General features: G+C 50.5%; 1 protein-coding gene across 1 annotated transcript in view; it reads right to left on the bottom strand.

Annotated features, from left to right (window-relative positions):
* LYPLAL1 (lysophospholipase like 1) overlaps window positions 1–27,598 on the bottom strand; it is a 174,771-nt gene that overhangs the window by 49,664 nt on the left and 97,509 nt on the right. Inside the window, exon 3 of the mRNA XM_085612939.1 lies at window positions 20,255–20,424. Within this exon, the coding sequence (XP_085469065.1) occupies window positions 20,255–20,424 (170 nt within the window). The remainder of the gene's footprint in view (window positions 1–20,254; window positions 20,425–27,598) is intronic.

The raw sequence follows: 27,598 nt of genomic DNA, 5'->3' as shown, positions 1-27,598 counted from the left end.
CAGGCTGTCTCTTCCACATAGCAACTTCGACAACCCATGGGGGACTGCCAATGCAAAGCACCAGCAGCCCATTGCGACTCTCTGCCTGCTGTTTGCACTACGCTGACAACTGCCCGCAACGTTCTCCTTGCTCCCCGTGACCCGATCCAATGCCAATGGGACTCTTAGAACAAAACTTGAGAAGGCAAACCTTCAGTGGGACTAATCTGGGACTGTATCCAACCTGTGCTCCATCACGGTCGCCCTGAACTTTTTTACTTTAACCCTGTCAAATGCTACCAGATGGCCGTGGTAGGTGTTATCTGCATCTAGGCTCTATTTTACACTTTAATTCTTAAAAATTCATAATTCCAGTTTTACTGATTGGGTTTTTGTCTTGTTTTATTTATTAAATTAAGCTCCATTTTTCTAACATGGTCTGGGATCTTTCTCTGTGTTGTTTTCACTGTGTTACTGTTTGAAGTGTTGCACAAATATTTTACACATTGCCTCTAAATAAAGCCTGACTGCTCAGTGGTAAGCTAGCAGGGGGTTGAGCACTGGTTAATTTAGTGCTTGGTTGTGCCTTGACCTGACCAGGACTGAAGTTGCTGCTTGCCCTTGGGTCACGCCCCAGTCACCCACTAACTCAATTTCGTACAATAATGCATTATGTGCTTCCTTTGTCCTAAATATAAACTCCTAAAATCAGTGGATTCTACTAGATTAGACTAGGCGTAGACACTTTAACAACAATATTGAATCCTTTTTCATTGGCCATACATTCCACAAACGTATTCAGTATTATGCTTGTATAAAAAGTGTAATAGGAACAAGGGAAACAGCTTTTTATAGTATTTCATCAAATCTCTTTGTAACATGGAACTGGTATCTCAAACAGATAGGATCACAGCCGGGAAGCTGTGTGGCCCAAGGGCTGGGGGTTACTCTAATTTTAGTGTCTCAAAGCCTCCACTTAAGTCCTGCAGGACATATTCCTTCAGTTCCCTATCCCCCACCAGTCTTGCCATTTTTGGAGACAGGGGATCTCAAAGTGAAGCAGTGAGGCGTTCCATAGCATAAATAGAATAGAATGATCCATACCTACATCCACACTTCCCCGTTATTGGTAACATGGGATCTTGCTATCTCTGGACCACCACCAGTCAAGCCACTAGTAGTTTTTCAGTGGCTTGTAAAAGGGGACAAAGTTGCTCTTCATCCACATGGCCCAGTAGTGCAATTTCTGGTGGTCTTGGCAATTCTATGTTCGTGATCTCCTTAATGATCCCCAAAACATGTTCCCAAAACGGTTGTACTTTTGGGGCATCTCCCCCATAAATTAATGTAGGTCCCTCGTGATCTACATCCCCTCCAAAAAGTGTCCGGGGTATTTATCGCTGCCTTAAAAAGTACTGGGGTCAGGTCCCATCTCAGCATAATTCTAAAGGCATTCTCTGTGTGCTGAAGGCAGTCGGAGGATTTTGCTACTATTCCCCATATTAGAATCCAGTCCACTTCCGTCCGGTCGAGGTCAAGAGCTTCCGAACATTTTTCCTTACACACAAACTGGCTTATGGGAATAGATCTGTCTAGGACTTGATAAAGTCGAGATATCACGTTGTTGGTGTTCCCATTCGAGAACATATTCTACATCACTGTAGTCTCTCTCGCCCCCAGTTCCCTAACCCTAGGTTGTTTGGCCCAGTGTAAGAGCTGTTTGATTCGGTAAAGATCACTGCACTGGCACATTGGTCTCTGGAATTAGGAGTTCCATTTATGGAGAGTTGGCTAAGACAAAGTGCATCACTCCCCTCCAAGGACAATTACTCTGTGGTCATGCCTGTTGATAATTTGGGATTCCCTGTCACTGGGGTCAATGGGGAAGGATAGGTTGTTACCCGTCATGTGTGTATGGCATTGTTCTAATATTGCACTGTTACTTCAGGGACCACATCAAAGTGCCCAGAGAGCGAGTGGCGATTGCAGAGGGATATTCACAGCAAGAGATGGTGAGAGAACCGGGAGGGTACCTACTCCATAAGGCACCAGGGTTTGTCAGCATCAGAGGAGCACCGTGCTAGAGCCAGGGACGAGCTGAGCAGCCAGTATATACACATTTCAAAATCAGGGACTCCCATACCTCCCTCTGCATAGCTCCGTACTAACAGAGGTTTTGTAGTGCGAGGGGATTTGTTGTTCTAAGGATTAGTTACTTACCTGTAATCCTAGTTCTCTTCCAGGGGTATCCTCATCAAAGTCATAAGCATTAGAATATTCCCGCCCATGTGCGGGATCCCGGAAACAGTATATTATATGTGCCCCACATATATATATCCATACATATATACCTATATGTATACACAAGCAATTGCAGCCCCTAAACCCTAGAGCTGAACCATGCTGTAAGTAATTTCCACTACACATAAGAAAATAGCATTATAAACATGAGAAACAACATTATAACTTGTTTGGAAACTGTTTTAATGCTTAGAAAACAGCAGAAATTCTTAGAAAACACTGAAAGCATAGGAAGCTCCCAGGCTGCATTGCAAATACCCAGTCTAAAAAGACTGAAAAGCTAACTCATAGCTGCATAGCAAAAAACTGACACCGTGCCTTTAAGGCACACCTGACCCCCACCTTCCCATAATGCCTCAGGGGTGGCAGTTAGGTCAGTTGTTCTTTGCGGAGACTGAAAAGTCATGGCACAAAGAAAAATAATAACCTCTGAAAACTAACACACCTTTGCCCGGGGAGGCGGGAGGGTTGCTTATGACTTTGATGAGGATACCCCTGGAAGAGAACTAGGATTACAGGTAAGTAACTAATCCTTCTCTTCCAGGGGATCCTCATCAATAGTCATAAGCATAAGCATTAGAATAGAATAGCGAGCCTCACCTCATCCCCCTGCGGGCAAAGGAAAGAAAAACAGAGAAGGAACAGTATGCTCAGATAGCTCAGCTACCCAAACAGGTTTCTCAAGGAGGCTTGGCCTACTTGGGCATCCGCCCTGGAATCGGATTCGAGGCAGTAGTGCCTGGTAAAGGTGTGGACCGATTTCCAAGTGGCCGCCTTGCAGATCTCTGCCATTGGAACGTCATGCAAGAAAGCTACTGTGGCCGCTTTCCCCCTAGTAGAATGAGCCTTAGGGGCCAAAGGTAAGGGCCTTTTCGCCAGCTGGTAGGCTAGGGTAATGCAGGAAACAATCCATCTGGAAATGGATCGTTTAGCCGCTGGGAAGCCTGTTCTCATGGCGCCATAGTTGACAAACAGCTGATCCGTCTTCCTAATGCTTCTGGTACTGGCCAGATAGAATTTAAGTACCCTCTTGAGGTCTAAGGAGTGGAGCGACCGCTCAGCCGGGGTCGCTGGATTCGGGAAGAAGGATGGCAGAGAAATGGACTGATTAATATGAAAATCAGACACTACCTTAGGGAGAAAGGATGGATGTGCCCTTAAGACCACTTTGTGCTGGTGAAAAACTGTGTACGGTTCTTTAGTACACAGAGCCTGGATTTCGCTTACTCTGCGTGCCGATGTAATGGCTACCAGAAAAGCGACCTTCCATGACAGATGCTGTAAAGAAGATTTGTGGATCGGCTCAAAAGGTGGGCCCATCAACTTGGATAACACTAAGTTCAACTCCCACGGAGGCGAAGGGTTTCGAACAGGGGGGTAAACTTTTTTCAACCCCTGCAAGAAGTCCTTGACCACCTGCATCTGGAAAAAAGAAGGTTGACTTGGAGACCTCCTGTAAGCTGTAATGGCAGACAAATGGACCCTGATGGATGCATACTTCAAGCCTGATCTAGCTAAGTGAAGGAGGTACGGAAGGATGACGTCCTCCTGCCCCTTTGTAGGATCATGGTGATTCTCCCTACACCAAATGAAGAACTTCTTCCACTTAAACGCATAAGACGCTCTTGTGGAGGGTCGCTTCGCTTCCTTGAGAATATGCATGCAGTCAGGCGGTAGACCTAAATGTCCGTATTGCAGGACCTCAGGAGCCATGCTGTTAAGTTCAGTGAGGGAAGGTTGGGATGCAGAATCCTCCCGCCCATCTTGGACAGCAAGTCCGGCCTGCAAGGCAGCCGCCTGTGAGGTCGAACTGAGAGATGAAGAAGTTCCGGGTACCACCACTGGCGCGGCCAGTCCGGAGCTATGAGGATCATCTTCATGTCGGATCTGAGCAGCTTGGATACCACCTTCGGAATCAGAGGCAGGGGCGGAAAGGCGTAGGCAAATGTCCCTGACCAGTCCATCAAAAGAGCATTCCCCCTGGTCCCTGGACGGTGGAATCTGGACGCGAAGGCGTGGCATTTTGAATTTTCGTCGTCTGCAAACAGATCGATGTCTGGACGACCCCACCAACGGAACAGGTCCGCCACCACGTCGTCGTGCAGCACCCAGTCGGGCTGATCTTCGAAGTGCCTGCTGAGTGCGTCTGCCTTGATATTCAACTCCCCTGGAAGGTGTACTGCCACCACCGAGAGGTTCCGGGCGAGCAGCCAGTGCCAGATCGCCTGCGCCTCCAGGGAGAGGGGGCGTGACCGAGTCCCGCCCTGTTTGTTCAGGTAAAACATGGTCGTGGTGTTGTCGGTCTGCACCATGACTGAGTCGGTCTCGAGTGCTGGGAGGAACGCCTTTAGAGCAAGGTGGACTGCTCGAAGCTCTAGCATATTTATGTGGTAGCCCTGTTCTTTTGCAGACCACTGACCTTGTATTTGGAGGCACCCCATGTGGGCCCCCCATCCTTGTAGCGATGCATCTGTCACCACTGATTGCACCGGAAGTGGCTGGTGAAACGGGACTCCCACCAACAGATTGTCCTGACGAGTCCACCATGCTAGGGAAGATTTCGCTACCTGGGAGAGAGAGATTTGATCTCCCCAACGGCCTGTGGACTGATCCCATTGGTCCTCCAGAGCCTGCTGCAAAGGTCTCATTCGCAGTCTGGCGTGGGGAATTAGAAAAATGCAGGACGCCATGGAACCCAGCAGAGATGCTACCTGCCGGGCTGACGGCCTCCGCATCTGCTGCATAAGCCTGCATTTCCTCTTCATTGAAGATAGTCTCTCCTCCGAAGGATACGCTCTTCCCACGCTTGTGTCCAGAACGGAGCCAAGGTAGTGGATGGACTGAGTGGGCTGCTGCACGGACTTTGCCATGTTGACGTGAAGGCCGAGAGCGTGCAACTGTCTCAGACAGATTTGGAAGTCTTTCTTCACCTGCTGCTGGGATGGAGCCTTCAGCAACCAGTCGTCTAGGTACGGGTAGACGAAGAGACCCTGCTTGTGTAGGCAGGCCGCCACCACTGCCATACATTTGGTGAAGACTCGCGGAGCCGACTTGAGTCCGAATGGGAGGACTTTGTACTGGTAGTGCTTGCTTCCAACCACAAACCGCAGGTACCTGCGGTGACGTTTCGCTATTGCAATGTGAAAGTACGCATCTTGGAGGTCCACCGAACACATCCAATCTCCGACTTGTAGATGTGGACATATTTGGTGAAGCGCCAACATACGGAACTTCTCCTTGACGATGACTTTGTTTAGGAGACGAAGGTCCAGAATCGTCCGAAACTTGTGCTCTTGATCTTTCTTGGGCACCAAAGAAGTACCGGGAGTACACTCCTTTTCCGACCTGCGAAGGAGGAACCCTTTCTATGGCTTGTTTTTGCAGAAGTGCCCTCACCTCCTGTTGGAGCAGTTTTAAGTGGTGAGGACGGGACCTCTTTGGCGGGATGTCTCTGGGACGCGCTCGAAAACGTAGCGCATATCCATGACGCAGTATATTCAGCACCCAGCGATCTTTTGTGATGCTGTCCCACTCTGCCAGATGTTGTGACGCACTTCCTCCCACTGGAGTGGGCAACGGCCGTAGAGGAAGCCACAGCTCATGACTTTCCTCCTCTTGTGGTAGTGGAGGACTGTTGCTGGTGTCCACCTCTGCCCCTGCCAGACTTTCCGCCTCGAAACTGGGTTTTCCCTTGGGGCTTGCTCTGAGACCACTGAGGGGTTTGAACCCTCTGTTGAGGCCCCTTGCGTTTGGTGGGTCGAAAACGGCGCTTGAATTCCTTTTTCTTCTCCAAGCCCACGGCTTTGAGGGTGTCCAGCTCAGTTTTCATGCGCCCCATCTCCTCATCCGTGTGAGTGCCGAAGAGGGAGGTGCCAGAGAACGGGAGGTTTAAAATCCGTTGCTGTGCGTCTGGCTTGAGCCCTGTCAGACGCAACCAGGACGACCTCCTGGCGCAGACGCCGTGTGTGTAAGAGTGGGCTGAGATTAGCGCACCATCCGCCGCTGTGCTAATCGACTGATTAGCCACCAGAGCCCCTTCAGTAACAATCTCCTCAAAGTCCTTTTGGTCCTCCTTGGGGAGCTTGGACTTGAAACGCTCCATCGAGTCCCAGAGAGCCCTGTCGTACCTGCCCAGAAGCGCCGCCGCGCTGGAGATTTTGAGGGCCGTCGCCGCAGAAGAGCAGGCCCTGCGTCCCCAAGAGTCCTGGGTTCTGCTCTCCTTATCTGGAGGGACGGAAGAGGAGGCCGACGCCGTCTGACCCTTTCTTGCAGCTGCCACTATGACAGAGTCCGCAGGCGGGTCTATCTTCACAAAGACGGGGTCAGAGGTAGCTGGCTTGTATTTTTTCAGGATACGAGCCGGAACGGCTTTGACGGTCGCAGGGGTGAGAAAGGTGTCCATGACTGGTTCCATGATTCCTGGGACCAAAGGCAGCAGCGGACGAGAGGCAGACTTTTGGTGAAGTGTTTCAAAAATCACCGACGTGGTGACTTGGGGGACTGACATCTCAATCCCCAGCTTCTGTGCTCCCCGCTGCAACACCTCCTGGTAGGTGTTGATGTCGTCTATGGGCGAGACCCTGGACACTGGGCTGCCCGAGAGCGTGGGTGAATAGTCCTTGATGGATGACCTGGAGGACGAGGAAGAGGACGATGATGGAGTCCTTCTCCTCTTCCGGCGATGATCACGAGCCCGTGACCCAGGTGAACGCTCCTCCCGTCTGGGGGAGCGCGATCTGCGTCGCCTGTCGTCCGGCGATCTCTGACGCGCTGGCCTGGGGGGACTAGCTCTGTCCACAGCCGCCACCAGCTGTTGCAGCGGAGAATCATGCACTGGACTGATGTATTCCCGCATCCTCCTTGTAGGCCCTGAGTCCTGCCCATGATGTGCTGGCAGCAGCCATCTGGGCGACAGATTAATTGTCTGAGTCTGAGGAGAAGACCTACGGGGTTGAACCGCAGGTTCTCGTGGAATTGCCGGTCGTGGAGAGGCCCCTGAGTGAGAGGAGGAATGGCGAGACGCCGACTCTGTCACCAGGACCACCGACCTGTCCGAGGCCTGTCTCGACGTCGAGCGCGGTCTTGACGTCGATCCGTGGTGTCGTCTCCTTTCTCGCCGGGACTCTCTCGACGTCGAACGACGCCTCGATGTGGACCGGCGGCCATGTTCAGTGGGCGAAGCATGCCGCCTCGACGTCGAACGGCGATGTGAAGCCGACGACGGAGGCCCTCTCTCCCTCGACGCCGAACGCCGCGGGGACGCCGGCGGAGATGCTGCCACTCTCAACGTCGACACGGATGCCAACCTCGACGCCGAACGCCGCTTGGAGGACGACGGCGGAGGATCCTGTTGTCTCGACGTCGAACGCCGATGGAGCCTCGACGACGGAGGGGATGGTGCCCTCGACGACGGAGGGGTGACACTCCTCGACGCCGGTCGTCGCCTGGTTGACGACGGCGGAGGGTCCATGCTCCTCGACGCCGATCGACGTCGAGATGTCGACGGCGGAGGGTCCCTGCTCCTCGATGCCGAACGCCGCTGGGTTGGCGACGGCGGAGGCTCTCTGCTCCTCGACGCCGATCGTCGCCTGGTTGACAACGGCGGAGGTTCCCTGCTCCTCGACGCCGATCGTCGCCGGGTTGACGACGGCGGAGGGGTGGTGTCTCTCGACGCCGAACGTCGCCGGGTTGACGACGGCGGAGAAGCTCTGGATCTCGACGCCGATCGTCGCCGAGTTGACGATGGCGGTCTGGACTTCGACGTCGACGACGTACCTGCTCTCGACGGCGAGCCTGCTGTCGAAAGCCTCTTTTTCGAAACACGACCTACCGGAACATCTTTTCTCAGCGCCGAGCCCGACGCTGAGGCGGAAGGACGAGAGGACTTGCTTCTAGATGAATCTCTATGCCTCTTGGAGCCCTTCCTCACCGGAGATCGGCCCCTGGATGGTTGTGCCAGGCCATAAACGCGAATTCGCTCTCTGTCCTTCAAAGTTCTTTTGGACAGGCTCTGGCAGTGAGTACATGTCTTGGAATCATGATCCTCCGGTAGACACAGGATACAGACCCTATGAGAGTCAGTCCTGGCCTTCTTCTTGCCACAGGCAGGGCAAGGATCGAAAAGAGAAGGCATTTTAAGATGGAAAAAATGCCCAAAAATGCCTAAAAAAGGCAGCCTCTTACTGACTTAGATGTAAAACGTCGAAGTAAGGGAAAAAACAGTTGAAAAACAGACAAAATTTTCTGACAAACTCAGAAAAAAGTGGAGCTCTGTTGCCAGGATCCTTCCAGAAGGAGCCGGAAAGAACAACTGACCTAACTGCCACCCCTGAGGCATGATGGGAAGGTGGGGGTCAGGTGTGCCTTAAAGGCACGGTGTCAGTTTTTTGCTATGCAGCTATGAGTTAGCTTTTCAGTCTTTTTAGACTGGGTATTTGCAATGCAGCCTGGGAGCTTCCTATGCTTTCAGTGTTTTCTAAGAATTTCTGCTGTTTTCTAAGCATTAAAACAGTTTCCAAACAAGTTATAATGTTGTTTCTCATGTTTATAATGCTATTTTCTTATGTGTAGTGGAAATTACTTACAGCATGGTTCAGCTCTAGGGTTTAGGGGCTGCAATTGCTTGTGTATACATATAGGTATATATGTATGGATATATATATGTGGGGCACATATAATATACCGTTTCCGGGATCCCGCACATGGGCGGGAATATTCTAATGCTTATGACTATTGATGAGGATCCCCTGGAAGAGAAATAAAAGTCCACATTTTTGCTTGTATTGATTTCAAGACCTCTGGTGAGATCCTCACTGGCAGTAATCTAAAAGGATAAAGCAGGCAAGGTGGAAAGTTCATCCTGAAACAGATGATCCTACCCCTTCATGAAACCTAAAGCCTGTCCCATGGGTAGAGGTCTGTAATTAGGATGTCAAGCAGAGGAGGTAAATTGCTCTGAAATATCTCACAGTTTTTTGTGTGTGTGTGGGAGGGGGGGGGGGGGGGGGAGGAGGAAGATAGTCGCATGCAGGCAATTTATTCTTGCCAAAGCAATTTGCAGCCTATATCTAGAGGGGACAGCTTCGCTATTCTCCTGATTACTGCCCAGCTCCATCCCTTTAGTTTTTTACGGCGGTTGGCTTTAAAGTCTGCCACTCGCTGGAAATGGTCCAGTTCCTCCACCACTGCCAAGAGAGAAGTGACGGGATTGGTTAAGAAGGAGTAGTTTCTTACCTGTAACTCCAGTTCTGTAGTAGGGGTATCTCTGTTATAGTCATAATCTATGAATAGTCCCGCCCATGTGCGGGGACCCCGGAGCAATCAAAAATATCTCTTAAGCTGTCCTGCATTTGCAAACCTGCAAAGACACTTAAGAGACAGACAAAATAATACAGCCTAATTACAATATGGCTGCACTGGCCAGCACTTCCTCTGAAGTGAACACAAAAGCCAAAATAAAGTTTAAATGTCATTTTTATTCACATCTGACATGTTCCTTTATTATCTCACACTCCCTTCACCAAAATCCCTTTAAACAATAGAGAGGAAGGGGTGGACAGACAAGCCCTATAGGCTGTCATTATGTGTCTGCTAAAGGGATACCGTGCCTTTAAGAAACTCTCCAGAGACCCCCGGTATCCCAGGATGCACAGCCAAAGCAAGTTACTTTCAGTTCTTTTTGAAGGTGTATAACAACAGGCCTGGTACTGCCAGTTTACTCCACCGGGGAGGAGGGAGGGTCGCTTATGACTATAACAGAGATACCCCTACTACAGAACTGGAGTTACAGGTAAGAAACTACTCCTTCTGTAGTAGGGGATCTCTGTGTATAGTCATAATCTATGAATAGAATGGCAAGCCCATCCCAACCAACAAACAGCGGTGGAGTAAAAAAAAACAGACACCAACAAATTAGTGTGCAAACAAATTCCTCAGCGAAGCCTGTCCAACCTGCGCATCTGCCCTAGCATCAGAATCCAGGCAGTAATGCTTTGCAAACGTATGGACCGACTTCCAGGTGGCAGCCTTACAAATGTCAGCAATTGGAACATTCCTAAGCAAAGCTGTAGTCGCTGCTTTGCCTCTAGTCGAATGTGCTGTAGGCTTACCCCCTAACGTCTTATTAGCTTTCTGATAACAAAGCTGAATACAGGACACAATCCATCCGGAGAGGGACCGTGTTGAGGTAGCTAGACCAGTTCTTACCGAACCATAATTCACAAACAGTGGATCCGACCTGCGGATGCCTTTTGTCTTATCGAGATAGAAGGTCAACACCCTACGCACAGCAAGTGAACGCAGAGACCTCTCCGCCGGAGAGAAGGGATGCTGAAAAAAACGTAGGCAAAGTTATCATTTGATTCACATGGAAATCAGATATCACTTTAGGTAAAAACTTAGGATGAGTACGCATTACCACTTTAGAAGCATGGAATACAGTATACGGCTCTTGACAACACAGAGCCTGAATCTCACTTACTCTCCTGGCTGATGTAATCGCCACAAGGAAAAACAGCCTTCCAGTACAAATCCTGCAAGGAGGCCTTATGAAAAGGCTCAAAAGGCTCCCTCATTCATCTGGACAACACCACATTCAACTCCCATGGTGGAGGAGGTCGTCTAACGGGGGGGGGAACACCTTACGCAAACCTTCCAAAAAATCTGTAACCACAGGCATTTGGAAAAATGAGGTTTGGGAAGGGCCCTTTCTATACGCAGTCAAAGCTGCGAGACGAACCCTGATAGACTGAAAATTAAGCCCAGAGTGAGCCAACTGCAGCAGATAAGGCAGAATAACATCTTCTCTACAGGATGTAGGGTCAACGTCCTTTGCCCTGTTCCATAAGCAAAATCTCTTCCACTTATAGGCATAAGAATTTCTCGTAGACGGTCTCTTTGCCTCTTTCAGTATATCCATACAGTCCCGAGGCAGATTCAAGTGTCCATATCGCACTAACTCAGGAGCCAGGCTGCCAAACTCCAGGACGAAAGATTGGGGGAACCATCTGTCATCCGAACCTCGTGAGAAGGTCCGGCCGACATGGCAGGCGCCTGTGCGGAATAACAGACCGGTGAAGAAGGTCGGTGAACCACCAGTGCCTCGACCCCTCCAGAGCCAACAGGATCATCCTGGCTCTGGATCGCGACAGCTCGATCAGCACCGCCGATATCAGGGGAAAGGGTGGAAAGGCGTAGAGAAAGCCGTTAGACCAGCTGATCCAGAGAGCTTTCCCCAGCGTCCCTGGTCGGAAGTACCTGGACGCGAAGTCGCAGCCTCTTCCGGAGCGCCCCACTCTGCGAAGACGTCTATCAGCACGTCGCCGTTTAGCACCCACTCGTGATTCTCCTGAACAAGCCTGCTGAGCGCAACGGCTTGGGCATTCTGCACTCCCAGCAAATGGGTAGCCGTGATCGGTAGGTTCCTGGTCACCAGCCAATACCAGATGGCCTGCGCCTCCCGAGACAGCATGCGTGAACGGGAGCCCCCTTGCTTGTAGATGCAATACATGGAAGTAGGATTGTCCGTCTGAACGAGCAGGGAGTCTGCCTTGAAGGAGGGATGGAACGCCTTCAGGGCCAAGGGCACTGCTCTGAGTTTCCCCAAAAATTGATGTGGTAAGTCATCTCCGTCTGCGACCATACCCCCTGTGAAGAGGGCCCGACTGAGGAGATTGTCCCCCGAACACCACCACTGCAGCGACTGAAGAGCATGCAGAGACAGCCGAATCTCGTCGTCACAAGCCCCTCCGATGGAGCGGTCACAAGGGCCTGAGCCTACCGAAGGAGTGACCATCGTCTTTCCTCCGAAGGAGACACGCTTACTGACAGCGTAGAGATGGAGGCCGCCACGTACTATATGCACTGAAACGGCGCCGGGACCGACTTGGACATGGTGACGTGCCACCCCAGCTTGTTCAAGAGAACGCACGTCTGGAGGGAGTGCGCTTGCGCTTCTGAGAAGGAGTGTGCCCTGACCAACCAATCGTCAGAGACGAGACCTGCCCCACCGTCGGGGGGGGGGGGGGGGAAGGGTAATAATACAAGAACTCGAGCCCTACGAAGGATCGAAGAGCGTCTCCCCTCCGAAGGGCACACAGCCGATGAGTCACGACAGACCTCGTGAGGTCAGTGCGGAGGCCCAAACGAAGTAAGAGCGAGAGAGAGAGAGAGAGAGAGAGAGAGTCCAAGTGAAATGCAGGCGCGCTACCTGAAAGTAGCTGCCTTGATCAACCAGCCGTTCAGAAACGGATAGACAAAGCCACTGTGACTCTCATATGCGCAGCCACCACGGCCTAGCGTATGGAACATTCCGAGGTGTCGGCTGCAGGCCGAAAGGAGGCACAAAGCAATGATAATGGCCGTTGCCCACTGTGAAAAACATGAACTCGCGATATTTTCCCCGCTGCATAGTCAGTCACCCTGAGGAGGTTGAGGGGAAACCTAATGCAGAGACCTCCACCGGAATGTACTACTCTTTGATCCCACGAGTCGGCTTGTCGCCCGCCGAACATGGGTCCAAACTCGGTCATGTCTCCCTTGCATGCTAGAAGGAACAGTGAGTGCCATCCCTTTCCAGTCCGTCCCAGAGGAGCCGAGTCTATCTTCCTTTACTGGAAGATGGAGGTGGCCTCCTTCTACAACTCGCGCACAGAGCGCGATTGAGGTGGAGGGAGCGCTGGGGGGAAACCGGAAGAGTCGCACGGCAGTGAGCCCCAAAATGACTCAATGGCGGCCCGAGACCGCAGAAACAAAATCTGGGAGGCATAACGCCGCTGGAGAGGACAGACGGCCTTAAGCCGCTCTCCCTGCCCCTCCCAACCGTCAAAGCCTCAGCCTTGGCCTTCATGCGGGCCACCTCGCTATCCGCATGGGAGCACAAGAGTTGCGGCAGAGAAGGAGAGTAGAAACACACTGCTGCGCCGCAGGCTGCAGAGGTTCCGTCGAAGACAAGAATGTCGCCGTAGAACAAACCCACGGCAAACCCGGGATGCGCCTGAAGCGAAATATCTGCTGCAGAGCCTAAGAATATATATATATATATCCGCAACCATCATGCCCTGTAGACTATCCCTGTCTCTGGGCAGGAGATCCACACGTCGGTGAAGGAACGCACACAGGGATCACCACAACGGCCCAGCCAGAGGTTCGTAAGAACAGGAGAGCACCTCTCCCTATTCACGTAAGAGGCACCCCTGGCATGCCTGACCCGAGAACTTCCATAACGGTGACGACGGGACCTTATGGAAGACAGCGGATTCCATGGGACCGACGCCCCCACACGAGACCTCGTGCTAGGGACATCAAGATTCCACGGAGGGGGGGTGGGGGGGATCTCCGGCCGAGGCGCCACAGGCCCCCCGGTGAGTGGGAGATGAGCCGGAGAGAATTCTGCGGCATCCCCGTGGTATCACCCGTGGGGGCGGAGCAGGAGGCGACCAAGATGGTGAGCCGGTACGCAGACACTGCTAAGCGAGGGGACCAAAGTCCCGCGCTTCCGAGCGGACCACGTGTAAGTAGCCCCAGACTCCGAAGGGTCCCTCGGCGCCAGCTCAGCGTCGAGAGTCGACGCTGACGGGAAAACGAAGTCCCCGCCTATGATGATAGGCCCACAACAGAGCGAGGTCCAGAACAGGACCTAGACCTCGAGCGCCAATAATGACCCCTCGACGTCACCCATGACCTCACCATTACTGCGACGTCATCAGCACTGCGACGGCACCACCACAGCGGTGTCGAACCTCCTTCTGCACCTTGACGTCGAGCATCACCGCGCCTCGACGGCGATCGACGTCAAGCATCACTGCGCCGCGACGTCAAGCAATGCATCGACGTCAAGCAATGCATCGACGTCCAGCCATGCATCGACGTCCAGCCATGCATCGACGTCCAGCCATGCATCGACGTCCAGCCATGCATCGACGTCCAGCCATGCATCGACGTCCAGCCATGCATCGACGTCCAGCCATGCACCGACGTACAGCCATGCACCGACGTACAGCCATGCACCGACGTCCAGCCATGCACCGACATCAAGCCATGCACCGACATCAAGCCTCGGACCAACGTCAAGCATCGCACCGACGGCAGGCATCGCACCGACGGCAGGCATCGCACCGACATCGACATCAAGCATCGACGTCAAGCGTCGACGTCAAGCATCGACGTCAAGCATCAGCGTCGACGTCAAGCACCAGCGTCGACGTCAAGCACCAGCGTCGACGTCAAGCACCAGCGTCGACGTCAAGCACCAGCGTCGACGTCAAGCATCAGCGTCGACGTCAAGCATCAGCGTCGACGTCAAGCATCAGCGTCGACGTCAAGCATCGACGTCAAGCATCGACGTCAAGCAGCGGCGTCAAGCAGCGGCGTCAAGCAGCGGCGTCAAGCAGCGGCGTCAAGCCTCGACGTCGACGTCATGGCTCTCGACGTCATGACTCTCGACGTCATGACTCTCGACGTCATGACTCTCGACGTCATGACTCTCGACGTCATGGCTCTCGACGTCATGGCTCTCGACGTCATGGCTCTCGACGTCATGGCTCTCGACGTCATGGCTCTCGACGTCATGGCTCTCGACGTCATGGCTCTCGACGTCATGGCTAAGCAGCCTCCTTGACGTGGGCCTTTTCTTGGGTCGACGGAGAGCATTGGCGTCATACCTGCTCTCGACGTCGCCGTCCTCGATGCTGACCGGAAAACGCGCCATACTGCAGGCGCGTTCCTACTGGGGAAAGCCCCCGAGACCACAGCATGGGACGTGGTAGAGGACCTACCCTCTCCTTACCCAGGGGCTGAAGAAGAAGCCTAAACAGGTGTCAAAGACAGAAGACACAGGCAAGCACAGAAGACAAACTCTGTGAGCTTCAGCTTTGGCCTTTATGTCCTACCGCAGTCAAAGCACTTGTCCGATTCTATAGAGGCAAGCAAACTGCAGAAATTCTGCCAAAAAACCACAGCAGAATGTAGAGAAAGGCCAAAGAGGTCCAATGAAACTTCAAATCCAGAAAAAAAAATCACTCAAAATGAATAAAAGCTCAAAAAATGAAGAGCTAATGCTCCAGGGTCCTGCTAGCAGGAGCCGGAAAAAAGAACTGAAAGTAACTTGCTTTGGCTGTGCATCCTGGGAAACCGGGGGTCTCTGGAGAGTTTCTTAAAGGCACGGTATCCCTTTAGCAGACACATAATGACAGCCTATAGGGCTTGTCTGTCCACCCCTTCCTCTCTATTGTTTAAAGGGATTTTGGTGAAGGGAGTGTGAGATAATAAAGGAACATGTCAGATGTGAATAAAAATGACATTTAAACTTTATTTTGGCTTTTGTGTTCACTTCAGAGGAAGTGCTGGCCAGTGCAGCCATATTGTAATTAGGCTGTATTATTTTGTCTGTCTCTTAAGTGTCTTTGCAGGTTTGCAAATGCAGGACAGCTTAAGAGATATTTTTGATTGCTCCGGGATCCCCGCACATGGGCGGGACTATTCATAGATTATGACTATACACAGAGATCCCCTACTACAGAAACAGAGAATGTTATCGGTGAAAAGGGCACACTTCATGTGCTCATCTTTTGTCTCTAAACTGGTGATATCCAGGTGAGCCTGAAGATGTTGTAACAATGGTTCCAGTAGCAGGGTGAATATTGTTGGTAAGCGGGGGCAACCCTGTTGTGTCCCTCGGGCCAGTCCTATGGGGTCCGAGAGATGTGACTGTATTCAGAGTCTAGTTCACCATAACAAAGGACCTCATTTCATAACCCAGGGCAATTCAATAAAAAGACCCAGTTAACGAGGTCAAAAGCCTTCTTCGCTTCAAGGTAGAGAAGGAGGACTTGAGTGTTCGTGGTGGACGCCCTGTCTACTACATTGATAGCCAATAGCATATTGCTTGCTGTGTGTTGTTCTCTAATGAAATCCAGCAGGCACGGAGAACACAAACTGGGCCACACCCGTTTCTGGTTGGCGGTCAAGATCTTGCTGTAGGTCTTGACATCCCTGTTGAGAAGGGCTATGGAGCGGTTAGATCCTCGCTCCTCTGGGTCTTTTCCTGGCTCCACTATCAACGTGAGGAGGGACTCCATCATTGATGGAGTGACCTACCGGGTGTTAAGAAAAGAGTTGTAGATCATAGCCAGGTAGGGCTAAAGAAACACCGAGAGGGCCCGGAGCTTTAATATTGGGAAGCGTTTTTATGGCCTCGGTCACCTCCTGTACCTTTTGTGGTTGGTCCATTTCTTCTCCAAGTGTCTTGTCAATCTCCGGGAAGTGTACCGTAGCTAGATATTTATCTTGTAGCTTCTCATAACACAGCTCTCTTTCATAGAGGGCAGCATAATAGGTGACTAAACTTGCCACAATTTTCTTTTCAGTCATGTGTAGGCACCCCTCCTTGTCATTAATCGAGGCTATGTGATTCTTTGACCTTTGTATGCATTTTGTTATAGGCTTAGAGCCCACCTGCTTTATCAACCTCATCCCAATACAGTGTTATTTCTAGCAGTTGTTGGGCAGTTAGTACTGCTTCCAGCTCCCCTCGGGCCTGCGTAAGGCTCTTTGCATTTTTCTACCACTAGTATGTTTAAATTCTTGTTCTAGTGTGGCTATTTCAGCCTCAAGTCCAGACTTCTAGATCTGGCCATATGAAGGAAGATTGTATTGTAGCTTATAAGTTCGCCTCTTATCACTGCCGTAGCAGCATCCCATAGGATTGCCCAGAAGATTTCCTCGGTTGCATTCTCTTTGAAGTAGTTATTGCCTACTTCCTTTATATTCTCTTTAAGGACAGGGTCTTGGAACACTATTTCATACATCTTCCAGAATCTACAGAGGGGAGCTCCCAGAGGGAAATGCAACAGTGTAGCCATCATCAGGGCATGGTTGGATAGTGCCTGTGTTGCCAATATCTGATGAGCCCACCCAGGGGTTTACAGGCAGGGAGACAAATAAAATGTGTAATCCTTCACACCTTCCCAAACATCAACGATTTTCAGATCCTCTAGACCCAGTATCATAGATTTTGGGAGGTGCAATGGTTGCCACGATGAGTGTGATCTGTCCATAATGGGGATAATGGCCACATTAAGGTTTCCCCCACATTCATATTATAAATGAGTGCTGGGCCCCATAGGAGGCGATTCTGGAGTAAAACTGCTCTTCATGGTTGATTGGGCCGTACACCGACACTATCATTCTCCCCTCTGAGTCTCTATGGATCGAGTACAAGCAAACACATGTTGCTGGCCCCAACAGAATTGCCACACCCCTAGTCTTGGTGGGTGCATTTGAGTGAAACTGTTATGGATGGTACAGAGAGTGGCATTTTTTTGCTGGGCAAGAGGTGCATCTCTTGGAATAACACCAGATTTGACTCTTTCATATCAACCAATAAAACAAGGACTTCCTCTTTACCAGTGAACTGAGGCCCTGTACACATTTAGGGTTACAATACTCAGAGCCTGTCTCTTTTTCTGCATTGAGAGTGGGGAACAAAGTTTGCTAACCCACCTGCAGCTGTCACAGTAAGGGATTTGGGCTACGAAGTGCACTTACCCAACTGTCTGTACCAGCTTTTCAGTCGGTATGGTCTTGGCCATAGTGATGGACACACTTTAACTAACAAAAAGAATAAAAATTACTTTAACTAATGAGGGGTCCTCCCAGGTCATAGCCCTACGTAATTCCCACTGAGTTACTGTGTGTTGTCAGGGGACCGCGATTTTGCAACTTGGGGTAGACAGTAAAGGGTCCACCTCAGTTTGGGACAGCTCCTCTGAGCCAGGAAGTGCATGCCCCCTCCTCCCGCCACACCTCCCCAGGCCAGTAAGGACATAGATTAATTATTATAGAACAAAGATCAAAGGTATGACTCCGATATAAGGAACAACCAACGGGATCTCTTAGGGGACAGTCTCCAGTCACAGTGCTAAGGGATAAACACCAAGCCAGTGAGACTTAGAGGGTTTTACCGGGTCCAAAGGCAGTCCACTGGCTCACTCCACCAAAGACCTACTGCTCGTACGTGGAGGGCTCCGTGCCTGATATTCCTTAGTAATCCCAATACTGTCTCTGTCAAGGCTCCTCCAATTGGGGGTTGCTTTCTGAAGGAAATTGCTGCTCCTGGGTGGCTTTGCACGCTTCTTGTTGCTTGGCTTTTCTAGTTTGTTGACGTTGCCATGCCAGTTTAAGGTTGCCCAATTTTTTGCCACCCATGCCCTGCTGCCCCTCCAGCTGAAAAAGAGAGATAGATTCTCATCTTGTGGAGATCGAGAACTGTTTAGCCTTGTACTGGAATAGAAGACAGACTGGGAAGCCCTAGCGCCGTGGGATGTTTTGAGTACGCAGGTAGCCAGTCACTATTTTCATGGACTACTTCTTGGTAAGCATCAAAGCTAATACTATGGGTTCAGACCGTTTAGCTGCTTTCATGATTTCGTCTTTCTGATGAAAGTGATGCACTCTAGTTAGGACATAAGTAGTTAAATTCATCTTTGTTCGGCATGGGGAAAATACTCTGTGTGAAGTCCAACATGACTGTGGGCTCTTCCAGGTCTTGCAGAAGCGATTTGATTAAGCTATTGATATATTTGACATGACTGAGTTTGGAATACCTCCAATATGCACATTTAATTCACAGTGATCAGTTTTCTCCATCTTCCACTTTGTCAGTTAGCAATTGCCACAGTTTTTCTAATTCCTTAAGCCACATGGTCAGTTTACCTCTCTTATTGGCCTCTTCTGGAGCTGCAACTAGGAGATGATCTGCTCGTGTCCAGTCTCTGGGCTACATAATTTAAGTTGGCTAGAGATTTCACAAGGTCTTGCCTCAGTTGGCCCATTTCCTTTTTAAATGCTGCCAGCATCAATTGGATATCTCCCCTGTAGCTGGGGAGTCTCTGTCCCCTCTGGTCTCAACTTGTGGGCCGGATGGACTCTCATCGATCATAGTGCTTGTGGCTGAGACAGACTTGTGTTCAAGCTTCTGGGCACTCAGGAGATCCCGTATAGAACACCCTCTCTGGTCTCTTACCTGGGCTATCCCCATTGCACCCGCACTACTCTGCCAGGCTCAGAGCCCAAAATACATCCAGACACCCAACCGGGGAGCAGCGGTGTTCCACAATATTAATAGCGGTCCAGGTAGTTAGTCATGGCGTGTGCATTCTGTTTCAAAAGATGTTGGTTCACCTGGGCTGCCACTCCTAATTACAGTTTCTCATTTTGGCGAGGAGGTAAGATATCAGGCCCCAAGAGTCTCTTCATTCTTCTGGACTGCGGCTGTCCGTGCCAGCTTTAGTCACTTTGTCCCCGCCCATAGCGGCTGAAGCTTCTGCTGCAATTGTTGCCAGCCAGGAGCTCCTCGCTCTCGGCTCTGGGTCCCTTCTCCGATTGAGGGGCATACAGACTTCCGGTCGGCGCCTAACCCCCCCCCCCCCCCCCCCCCCACCCTGATCACACCAGGCAGGAACATGACAGGCATGCCTCTCCTCCCCACATGCCGTCTTTTACCTGGTGGTGACCATCTTATTAGAATTGCCGTTGGGCAGGGGATGACGCCTCTCAGGTTCTTTTCATTGCTTACAGACGGCTGATGCCACCATCTGGAGGCTTCCACTGGTCAAGGACCACCTCCCCTGCCTCTACCTTCTTTTCAGGATTTGTTGGTTGTCATCTGGCCTGCCTGCAGGATTAAGAAGGCCCTCTGGTACTCAGTGAGAACACGTCTACATGGGTCCTCATCGTAGCCACGCCCCCATATACAAATTTTGACCAATAATTTGATATCTTCTTTGGTGCTGCAAAGCATGAAAGGAATTAGGCTTTATAATGTTAATATGCTGTAGATAATATATATATCTCTGAAGCTCCCCCTATATTCCATAAGTGATCATTAAGCACATCACACATTGCGCCCTCTAATTTTGGATGTATATTTCTTAATACAGCATGCACATTGTATTATACAAATTTAAAACAGACCTACCCAATACTATTCTGTTCTTGGGTATGCCACTGTTAACCTCCTCTTCAATCAAATCGTTAAGCATATTGCAAGTTGACTCAATTGATTCAAGATGCTCTGGACAATCATTGGAAATTTTATATCTGTCGAACCACACAGTGGACAGGGCCCCCATCATAGGCGTGTAAGGTCTGTAAAGCAAGAAAACATTACTCATTACTCATCTGTGACGTAAACTTTGTATTTTTGTCTTTAAATTCTTTACATTGAAAACTTTGGAAATGCTGTATCTGGTGGATGGTAGAAGAATTGTGAAAAGGTATGTTGAGTGACAGCAAAGATGTTTACACACTCAGCCCATAAAAACCTGAAAACAAGAGTTTCAGACTTGAGTTTGGGTTTGAAGTATTTTGCATGGTACAAGTCACCTGGGTCTGTAAGAGCCGGTCAACCAAACACCTCTAAGTAGGTGCACACAGATTTAGATTGTATACATTCTAGTAAGGGAGCAAGTTATCAAAAACACTCTGCTACAACCAAGAATGTTTAATCCAGAATGATGGACCTTTAACTTCTGTAAAACAACCTTCTGAGGAAGAGCCTAACAATCTCAGGATTACAGAGAACAGTGGGCAAGATGCAAAATGGCAAACCAATCCTTTTTAAAACCACCTGCGTAGCTTATATCCGAGAGAAACGCGACCCAAATCCATTTCACAGGCAACTAAGCAATGGCATTAGGTCTGGCTTTAAAGGAATGCTGTACTCTAATGTCGAGCATTACAAGTACATAGCATGGAAATAGATATGTATTTGTGTGGAAGCAAAAAAAACGTAGAATAATAATGGTGCAGGTTAAAAGGTCAAGTGATAGTTGGACTGTTAACTCAGACCTAAAAAGTCATGTAGGTCAATGACTGCCTCCTCCCATCTGTGCTGCTGCCACAGAAAACATACATTTTCCAGTTATCGAAGACGCTTTATTAGCATTCCAGTGTCATGCGTTTGCCCCTGTAGGTTCAAGAATAGCCAGCTGGATAAATAAACAAAATGATCAAGGCTGCATGAAGGGTAGGCACTTTATTGTGAAAGCACACAGTTTCTGCCCCATGACAATATGTATTTCTGGCTCCCAACATGCGGGCGGAGCACACCCCTCTCTAGTGATGCTCACATAACTGTATGGCCGCTCTCTCAAGCCAGACCATGAAAGCAGGGCAGTAATCATCGCTGCCGGCTAGCAGAGAGCTGTGTGCTTGGTGGCAGATATCAGTCAATATCCTCTTTCCACAAATGCCTCATGCAGAGGCTCCAGCAAGGACTGATAGACCACCGAGACTCACAGATGGGGTGTTTTCCAGCACCTGCTGTTAACAATATGCGGTTATAAGTCACACAAAAAACGATTCCAACTTAACAGAAGGAAAAATACGATTTTTTCATATATGAGCTATTTGCGTTTCTTAAGGTAAAACATGAGCACCGAACCATGCTATCGTACAGAGGAACCTTTTACAGATCCACAGTGTATGGTGCAATTATGTGGTTAGTCATGTTGATTGGGTTGCAATTGTGGTTAAGGACATGGTGAATTTTTGGAGCAGATTACCGAAGTTTTTGGAGCAGAATACTTTTTTCTTTCTACATTTGGCCACAGACAACTAATGCGGGCTAAAGGATATCATGTCATTAATTCTTCAAAAAAGTACACAAAAAACAGCACTGAGAGTGGACTTTGCATTATCCCCCTGCTGCTATAAGATTTCATGTGTTTATCATGGTTTGTGTTGAAAATTCGCCCTTCCTCCAGAGTCACCAGGAATCGTTTTGCCTTTTTAGTGCACCCTGTTCTTGTAGGCCATAGGACTCTGCACACTTTCTTTGGGAGCTGGAACTTTCACACACAGGCAACGTTTTGAGAGGCTGGCAATCCTTTTGAACATTGGAAGTCAATGAGTGCAGCAGACAAATTAAGATCTGATACTGCTCTGTGTTGTTAGCAGGCCATGCCGTAGCTTCCTCTGATGACATAATCGCAGGAGGATAAAAGATGCATGTTAACAGGCAGACAATTCCTGGTAGGCACAAAGAGGACATGTATTTGGGACTTAGTTGTGCACTTTATTACTGCTAACCAGTGGTAAAGTGCTTGTGTTCTTCTCTATACACGTATTAGAATTGGAATACCCCAAACTTGCACATTTCATTCACTTGAAGTCCCTAGTAAATGGTACTAAATGTACCGTGACCATGTAAATTAAATGCAAATAGTGGGCTGTCCCACCCAAAAATGAAGCACTGGAAAGCATGTTTGCAAGCATGCCACTGCAGCCTGGGTGTGTGGTTTTAAACTGTCATTTTGACATGGCAAAATAAAGCTTTTTCGAGGCCTAAACATTTCTTTTTAATACTTATGTCACATCGAAGGCAGACCCTACATGCCCATAGAGCAAGGTGTGTGTTATTTAAATATAGGGCATGTACATTTAATGTTTTACTTGCCCTAGCAGTAAAAATACCTCCAAATTGGCTTTTCACTGTGGCAAGGCGAGCATTCCCACAGGGTAATGTTGGTTTACACCATTACATTTAAAGTTATTTTCCTGCTAAAACCAAAAGACTTTACTGCCAGTGCCCAGCTGTCACCTGACCCCTGATGGCCTGTAGTAAGATATGTATTGCTACAAAATAGTGGACAAAGGGATCTGGGTGTGAGAAGGGGGGAGGGCACCTACCTTGACAGGATGGCCTGGGAGCTGTGCCCAGACTCTTCCTGAGATTCAAGGGATACCTTCCATGTCATTGGCAGTCGCCAGGTGGATGAAGAACAGCAGCCTACAACCAAACACCGACAAAACCAAAGTACTCATCACAGGCCCACATCCCGATGCCTGGAACAACACCTGGTGCCACCCCCGCCCTCGGAAAGCCACCCCTACCCACGGACCACGCATGCAACCTTGGAATCATCCTGGACTCCGAACTCAAAATGGACCACCAGATCAATGCCGCCACCTCTTCCTGTTTTCACACCCTCCGTCTCCTACGTAAAACGTTCAACTGGATCCCCCTCGAACACAGGAAAACTGTCACCCACGCCCTCTTCGGCAGCAGACTGGACTACGGCAAAGCACTCTACGCCGGGATCAACAAGAACCTCACCCGCAAACTCCAGAACATCCAGAACGCCGCCGCCAGACTAGTCCTCAACCTACTGCACCACTGCCACATCACCCAACACCTGCGAGCATTACACTGGCTCCCCTTCGAGAAGAAAATATCTTTCAAGCTCCTCACCCACAAAGCCCTTCACAACACCGGCCCCACCTACATGAGCCACCACCTCTTGTTCCACGCACCCCAAAGATCCCTCAGCACAGCCCAGCATTCCCTCGCCATGGTACCACACATCAAGAAGACCAAAACAGGAGGTTGTTCCTTCTTCCGCGTGGCCAAGGCATGGAACATCCTCCTTCTCCAGCTCTGCCAGACACCTACTCTCTCCAAGTTCCTAAGGGACCTAAAGACCTGGCTCTTCGACGTATCACCATAAGCATCCGGCACCGCACGTACCCTGATGGGCCATGGAAGACAGCTGATCTCACCTGCGACGACACCCCGCAAGTGCCTAAGAGCTGCGCGCCACCCCCTTCCTCCAGGGCCTTGAGACCCTTCCGGGTGAGTAGCTGCGGTTAACAAACCCTGATTGATTGATTGGCAGATGAAGCTCACACCCTAGGCCTGCCCATCTTTTGTTAGGCTAGCATTAAACCCAGTGGGAGGGGAGGAACTGACCAGAACTGATTTAGGGAGTAGACAAAGGCTTATCCTCCACCCACAGGCTGGCACTGGAGCATAAACATGGACCCGAACAGACCTCTCCTCAGAACGCTCCTAGACCTTTGAGGAATCGGAAGGAGGACTGCCCTGCTGTCTGAAGGACCTGAAAGAAGATTGGACCTGGCTGCCTTAAATTCAAGATTTTAGAAGTGACTCCAAGGGTCAGTTTGAGCTACAGGGAAACACAAGGTTTGCAGAGGCCTCTCTCCCTGCAACCACGCAGCTAACCTGTTCCACCTTGAACTGCGCTGGAACCTGCTGTTAGCCTCTGCCAAAGTGAGTCCTAACCCCTAAGTGGTTCCCCCAGTTCCTGGACCTGGGCTGGTGTTAGAGTGTACTGCTCCTGGCCCAAAACTGCAAAAAGCATGACTGAGAAACTTTTTTGCAAACTTTCTGCTTGGAGAACTGTGGGGAAACTGGGACCGCCATCAAAGCTGCAGTAGTGGAATCACCAGTTGGCCTCAGTTGCTGGTTTGCCCCACTGACAGGCATCTGACTTCCAGAAATGATTCTAAGTCTGAATGTAGAGGGCTTCATCAGAACTAGTGGTGAGCAACATCCGATTGAAGTAAAAGCCTACCCAGGCTGTGCCTACTTGGAGCTTTCTAACCTTAATTGTTGACTAAAATAAGACCTCGCTATTCTACAATCTGCCGTAATCAAGCCCGGTTTTGGATCCAGCAGGAGGCTTGCCCCACCAACGACTCACTGAAAAACACTTTCTTTAAAAAAACAAAATTTGAGTCAGAAGGTAAACTTTCCACTGAGACGGACACTGTCCTTGTTGTATTAAACGCTGTTGGACTTGGCCCTTCTGGCAGGTTCACCCCTGAACTTTTTTGCTTTTTACTGGTGACTTGGGGCCTCATGTAGGTAAATAAATTTTACCGGTTCTAAAATACCGAGCCGTACCGAATCGGTAAATTAGAATCGGTAAGTTATATGTAGGTAAAAATTTGGTAACAGTTACCGATTCGGCAACATTCGGTAATCACGAATCGGAATTCACCGAATCGGTAAATACCGAGGTGGTATTTACCGAATCGCAAAATACCGAGGTGGTAGTTACCGATTCGGAAAATACCGATTCGGTATGTACGGAGTCGGTAAAGAAAATCACATGACTTGACGAAACAGCGAATCCAGTGCAACGACAGCCCACCCAACCTGGAACTGCCCACACCCAGGCAGGTGTACTCAATTAGCCGAAGTGGCCACACCCAGGCAGGTGGACATAATTAGCCGACCCTGGAGAGGCTTGGAGTGCAGAGGAGAGGCAGGGAGCAGTTGCATGTGCGAGCGGGTAAACGAACAGCATGTCCAGCCAGAGAACACAGAAAGACGGAGGGGAAAGGAGGAGGAAGCTGAAATTTAGCCCCAAGGAACTCCAGGTGCTGGTGGAGGAGGTCGTGAAGCAGCACCAGAAGCTGTTCGGCAGGCAATCCCTGCAAGTGCCTGAGGTGGAAAAGCGCAACATATGGCTGGCCATCCAGGCGCAGGTCAATGCTGTGGGAGTGACCCACAGGGACATTGAGGTCCTCAAAAAGCGCTGGTATGACCTGAGGATTGTAACCAAGAGGAAGATGGGCGACATCCAGAAGGAGGCCAGCCAGACCGGAGGTGGAACCAACAGGGCACCTGCCCTCACCGAACTGGAGGAGCTGGTGGCGGCCACAATCGAGCAAGAGAGCGTCGTGGGTCTTGGGGACGCCGACAGCTCTGCCAGAGCCGCAACACACCAAGGTAAGACGAAAGCACAGCAATGTATCCCCCCCTACCCCATCCCACATCCCCCAAATGTGAAACGAGAATCACACTGCAGTCCACACGTGTCAGTGCAGACAGGCAATGCATTTCGGGAGATGTAGTCAGGGCAACACTAACCATGACGTAAATGTTACAGGGCAACAAGGCATGTCACGCACTCGAGGCACAAGGAGACAGGGGACATGTTGGAATGTGAAATTATTTATTGTGCCGCTTGCAATGCAGCCCTTCGGGGACACTGAGCCAATGTTGTATTTCTGTCCACAGATGTGACATCATGCAGGACAGGGCATGCTGCAGGAGAGACGGCACCACGGCAACATCAAACACCTCCAGCCAGCACAAGTACAGACCGGGGAGCAGGCCCACTGGCAGCCGCACCACCAACACAGCCAGCATCGCCGCACACAGAGCCAGCATCACCTCACCGTGAGCCAGCATCACCACCACCAGAGCCAGCCTCGCCACTCATGTTCGATTCACCGGCCACATCTCCGCTTGCATGCGTGAGACAGAGGAGGCGTCCAGCAGCCAGGCTACGAGCCTTGGACACCTCGTCAGACGACAGCATGGGCCCTGAAGACCGCACCGGGCCCCAGGAAGGGAGCCATGCCACTGTGCCCCACACCTCACAGGCAGCACAGACGGAAACAAGAGGGCGCCGCAGGTCGCGTGTCCAGAGTCCACCAGCACCCACTGACGGCCATGGTGTCTTCTTGGGGCTCGAGGGCCAAATGTTAAAGCAACAGCGCCTGCAATCAAAGGCAGTCATGTCAGTCCAGAGGCACATGCGGGTGATGAAGACAAGCATAGTCAACATGGACACAAACATTGGCGGCATGGCTGCGGGCATTCGGGACATGTCCCAGTCTATCCAGCAGTTGTGCAGCAAATTAGATGCTGACATCGAAGCACGGCGCCGGGAACGCCAGAGAAGGGACACTACCAGCAGGGCACTCAACCGTCTGGCAACTGCCACTTCCCTACTGTGCCGGCGCTCTGTGACGATGCAGGAGGGCCTAACACAGTGCTGCAGCGACCTGTCTCGGGGGATGGTGCAGGTGACAAGTGCACTAGGGGTGCTATTGACGAGTCAGGCGTCGACAACTGCTGCAGGGGATCCTGCGGAGAGCATCGACACCACCAGCAGCATCACACCCCCCGTCCCAGAAACACGCAGGAGCAGCAGGCGGCTTGGGGTTGGCTCTAGTGAGGATGCACAGGCCGTGCAATCCACCACTGCAGCGCGTATGCGCAAACATTGATGTCGCCCTGCCTAGCCACTTCACAATGGGTGACGTAACCCTGGACATACTCCTTGTATAGATGATATATTGCCAGATTCGCCTGATCATGTGTTCATGGCGTGGTGCCACATTAAACTACGTCATGACTGCTCACAACTCGCTGTGTCCCCTTACTTACTCAGAAATAGTTGGATGTGATCTCTGCCCGTCTCTCTCTCCCATCGATTGCAGTTGGCACTCTAGCTGCGTTGCCCTCTGGCTGGCCTGACTCATCCTCGTTGTCCTCAAAATATGTTAGTTCCACATCTGTACCTTTTTTCGTGGCAAGGTTGTGCAGCATTGCACAAGTGGCAATGATCTTGCAGCAGGTGATGGGTTTGTACTGGCGTGCGCCTCCGCTCTTGTGCAGGCAGCGGAACCTGCTCTTCAGTAGTCCAAACGTGCGCTCCACCACATTGCGTGTTGTTTTGTGTGCCACGTTGTATCGTCTCTCACTCTGGGTAGCTGGGTG

The sequence above is a fragment of the Triturus cristatus genome, chromosome 6 (genome assembly GCF_964204655.1).
Source record: "Triturus cristatus chromosome 6, aTriCri1.1, whole genome shotgun sequence".
NCBI lineage: Eukaryota > Metazoa > Chordata > Amphibia > Caudata > Salamandridae > Triturus > Triturus cristatus.
Note: the sequence above shows the minus strand (reverse complement) of the source record. Positions and strands in the feature narration are given on the sequence as shown.